The 4715-nt window shown below is 54.4% G+C and overlaps 1 protein-coding gene across 1 annotated transcript; it reads right to left on the bottom strand.

Annotated features, from left to right (window-relative positions):
- Positions 1–2776: 2776 nt before the first annotated feature.
- LOC113837432 (testis-specific Y-encoded-like protein 5) lies at positions 2777–4054 on the bottom strand. The gene has a single exon (XM_035449664.1). It carries the CDS (start codon positions 4052–4054, stop codon positions 2777–2779), a length of 1278 nt encoding a protein of 425 aa, XP_035305555.1.
- Positions 4055–4715: the final 661 nt, after the last annotated feature.

Here is a 4715-nt window from a genome sequence, read left to right as displayed (position 1 = left end):
TCCAACTGTAATTCTGAAATACGAAATAGAACAGTAACACAAGAATTTTTATTATTGTTTTTCCACCATACATGCACACTTGCAAGGACTTACACTGCTTAGGAACAGGGAAATAGTTGCATTATTACCAGGGTATCAAACATCAACTATAACAGCCAATGGAAGATTGCATTGGGGGGGGAGGGAGATTATTTTCACAGAACACAGCAACCCTAACAGTCCACACAAGTCTCTATGTTACACACAAGACTGATATTGTGAAGGGTGCCCTACGTCGGGGTCTCGGGCAGACTTACAGCAGAGTGGCCCCTTCTTTTGTAGATGTGGGGGGCTTTCCTCATCACCGCCCTTTGAGTTTCACTAATTGTGAAGACTCATTTATGAGGCCTGCTTCTGGAAAATCGTTAATTCACACAAAATGGACAGAAGCCGACTCGCTGTGATCATGAGTGTGTACCCCTTGACTGTCAATGCCAGACCCCAGTCTCCCAAAGTACATCCGACTGGGTCGGCATAGTACTATATAAACAACGCAGGAGCAAGAGGAGCGACAGCTGAAATTCGGTTGCTCGTCGTTGATGGATGGATGGATGGATGCTGCTGCACCCAGGGTCCATCTCCTTCACTCCTGTTCGTGGAAATTGTGTAGTAAAGAACAAATACTATTTTAAAGCAAATTTGTACAGCTCTATTTTCCTCATTAGGCAAAACTACAGAAAGTGGTAAGGTTTTACTTAGAGGCCAAATACGTAGCATATAGCGTAATCTTCCACACATACGAGGCTGCACCTAGAACAGAAAGCATCCAACACAGTAGCATTGCTTTTAGTTTGTTTCTGTGATTGCAAAAAAAAAAAAAAAAAAAAAAAAAAAATCCACTGATGACGATGCAGACTGTCCAGAACTCTGGATCCATCCTTGCCCAGGTAGCCTGTCTACCAACAATCCCTTTCGTCCTCCCTTCCCAACCCTGAGTAAGGTCTCTCCTGTCACCTTCAACATGTCACCTTCAACACTGAGACATAGGTCACTCTGTGCAGCTTCACAAGCCATTTCTGGTCAATACCAGGCTCATACCTAGTCTACGTTCTCACTCCCCTGCCTATCATCCCTTTTGCACTGAGCCACGGACCCCCCTCGCAGAGGTTAGGGTGACGTCCTCCATAGCAGGATGTGGGTTTGGGGCGGGACTGGCTTAAAAGCCAGGAGCATCCGGCTCATCCTGCACACACGCCAGAAATACCTAGAACAGCCTCTGCCTGTGCCTATCCCTGGGAACGCCTTGGGATCCCCCCCATAGTGAGCATATCTGGACGAAGAAGCAAAGACAGCGGGGAAAACTGAAGACTGAGGATCCCAGTTGCACAGGCCACCAACAGAGACAAAAGGAAGCCCCTGGGCCTTGAAAGGAACGCACAGAAGACAAAACTAGAGTCCACAACACTGCTGCCTTAGGGTTCCCCAGCTGTAGAGGGTGCATACGACTTCAGAACCACAGAACGAGTCCAGGACTCAGGAATGACCATAGAACCTCTTGAGGCTTTCTTTATCCTGTCTCAGCCTGCTACGTGATTGTGCGTTAAGAAGCCCCCATCTATCTCCCTAAGCTATATATAGAAAAACCTGGTTGATGGTTTTCTTTGTCTGAGCTGTGATGCTATTTTAAAGGCAGGGGTTGGGGCAGGATAAGGAGGAGAGTAGGAGGGTCAGGAGGTAGATAGGGAAGTTGACTAAGCGGCATGGAGGTATGAAGTAAATGCAGGCGTAACAAATGAAAAAAAAAAAAAACTCTCTTCCTCAGCATCCCACTAACATATTGTCCCATCCTGGCAATGAATAAGTAAAGTTGACACAGATAACCTATAGCTGACAAAGCTGTGGCTCAAAGTCCTGACCCTCCTCAGGACTCAGGGCGTGATAGCAACAAGCATATGTTCACAAGTACCAGGCCGCCCACCAGTAGGGTTCCTAAAGTTTGGGGAGGGAAGGTTTGAAGCTCATGCACTGGGAGGGTGCCTGGGTCCATAGGCAGCTCTTGAGGTCGTTCACGGGCAAGTCACTTGGAGCCAACAGCAACCCAGCCAACAGTCAATGGACTGACTGCCGCCAGGCATGGCCAGACTTTGTTGAAGGTTCACTAGTAGACTGGCCCACCGTCAAGAGGAGATGCGTGGCGTGAAGGAAACACTCCTGTTTGCCCTTGACCTCATCCACGCCCAGCCGTCTGCTGGACGCTAGGCTGAAGCTGGAAATAAAAGAGGAAGAACCTTGGTTGGCTGTCCCCAGACCCACAGAACAATAAAATCTGGCTGGTGGCCAACGCCATGGGCACTAGCTTCTTCTTGTGATGGCAACAGATAATCTTGCCATTGATAACATGCATGGCTGAAATGAAGGCAACCGCCCAGCTGCCTGGCCACGGAGCAGCACGGCTTGAGTATCCATCTGGGCGATGACTCGGAATGTCCACGTCAGAGTCAGGTGGGGAGGACCAGAGCTAAGAACGGGGACTGGAGAGCGTGAAGCTGCATACACCTTAATTGCTTAATATACAGGCAGTGAGGATGAGGTCACACGGCATACGACACACGGTTGTGGCAAGGTGAGCCCACGGGGAAGCAAAGAACACGACCGCAAACGCCAGGTTCTTGAAGACGCGCCCCAGGTGGCTTCCGTGTACAGTGATGGCATCAACAGAAGGCAGGCATCCAAACCCACGTGGTCAGCCTAGCAGGGCAGGTCCAGCGGGAGGTAGTGGGGATGTCTGCGCTTGGCATCACTTGGGCTGCTTCGCCCCACGTTTGGCGGTCTCCGCTGGCTGTTTTGCTGGAGCTGGCTGTTTTGCTGGAGCTGGCTGTTTTGCTGGAGCTGGCCTTTCTTCCTTTCCTTTCTCTCCACGGGCTTCCTCGCTGATCAGGTAGTACTGCAGAGGATTGGGCCACAGGTCCTCGTTGATTATTTCCACAATCTTGTCAGACTCGATAGAGCTGTGATTTGAAAACCACCCAAAGAAACTGCCGTTATTTTCTGGGCCTTCCTTGCTCAGGGACTGTAGGTCATGACCTGGGAGCCACTGGATTGGAGCTGAGCGAGACACCACTTGGCCCGAGGGGCCACACCCGTATTCCTTGACCAGCACCTTGTTTTGGAAGTAGGGGTTTCGGCCAAAGTAGAACTTGATCTTGTAGCCCAACCTGGCCAGGCCAAGCTCTTCCACCTCCAGTCTGTTCAAGTAGCTCAGAACCTCCTTGTCTTTGGTATTCAGGAAAGTGGACAGCTGGGGATGGTTCTGAAAAGCTTGCCCCCAGAAGCCGGGGATGCTCTCGATGAGCAGGTTGCGGCGCTCCAGGTGATGCAGCCGCAGCTGGCCAAACTTGCGCGAGAGCCTGAGGTAGGCCCTGTCGGCCTGCGCATTCATGGTCTCCAGCTTGAGCTGCACCGTCTCCAGGGTATCCATGCTGCCTATTGTCACGGAGGCCCCCGACCCCCCGGCAAGCCTCTCCGCCACCTTCCTCTCCTCCCCCGCCGCCTGGGCCGCGGTGCATGGCCCCGCAGAGCCCATCATCTTTGGCTTCCCACCGACCGTGTTGGCCTGGGGTCCCCTCCCCGCGGCCTTCCTCCCGGACACTCGCCGGCTCGCGAGACGGTGGCGCAGCCTCGCCAGGGCTCCCACGGTGCCCACGAAGCTGGTGTCGGTGGCCAGGCGCTCGGCGAGGGACGTGGCCCTCTCCAGGCCCGGGTCGGTGGCCGCTAGCCCGCGCTCGCCCGCAGCCCGTGCTCGCAGCGCCAGGCCGCAGTCGAGTGGGAGGCGCCGGGCCGCATCGTCGTCCCCGAGCTCGGATGCTGCTTCCGAGCCTCCCCGGGCAGCCCCGGCCTGCTGCACCTGCTCGCCCGCAGCATCCTCCTCGTCCTCCTCCTCCTCGGGCTGCGGGTCCTCCGGCGACTTCGCGTCACGCCAGGCATCGCCCTCGGCCGCGCGGACCCGGGGTCTGGCTCGCCCTTTGCCCCGGCCTTTGGAGCGCGAAGACCTTCGACCCCTGCTGCGCCCGCTCATGCTGCCCCCAGGACGCCGCTCGCTCCCGGTGCAGCTGGACCGGCCTAGGGTCTCCTCCGGGCCGGCCTCGCCATGGCAACCGTGACGTCAGCACGGCAGCACCCAGCGCGCCCGGTGATTGGCTGCGCACCGCCCCCCCCCCATGGCACGCAGCTGCATCAGCATCCTCCTGCTAGTCTCCTTTTGCTGTAAGAAAGTTGGGAGCATGAGGGTTGGGGGAGGGAGCTGCTACAATAAGAGCAAGAGAAGAGGAGTAGAGGAGAAGAAATGGAGGGGCAGAGATATTGAGTTGTGGGAAGAATAGAGGAGAGAGAGCAGGATGAGAGATACCATATCAGAGGAAGCCACTATAGGTCCGAGAAGAGATCTGGAACCAGGGAGATCTCCAGAGACCTACAAGGATGACACCATCTGACAATCCAGGCCATGGTGGAGAGGATAACCTAAAAGCCCTTCCCCTAAAATGAGATTGATGACTTCTCTTTATGCCATCCTAGAGCCCTCACCCAGTGGCTGATGGAAGCAGAGACAGACATCCACAGATATACACTGAGCTGAAATCGGGAATTTAGTTGAAGAGAGGGAGGAATGAAGAGTGAAGGGGTCAGTACCAGGTTGGAGAAACCCACAGGAACAGTTGGCCTGAACAAGGGAGAGCACA

Source organism: Cricetulus griseus, chromosome 10 (genome assembly GCF_003668045.3).
Source record: "Cricetulus griseus strain 17A/GY chromosome 10, alternate assembly CriGri-PICRH-1.0, whole genome shotgun sequence".
In the NCBI taxonomy this organism is placed as follows: Eukaryota; Metazoa; Chordata; class Mammalia; order Rodentia; family Cricetidae; genus Cricetulus; species Cricetulus griseus.
This window is presented reverse-complemented; position numbering and strand designations above follow the sequence as displayed.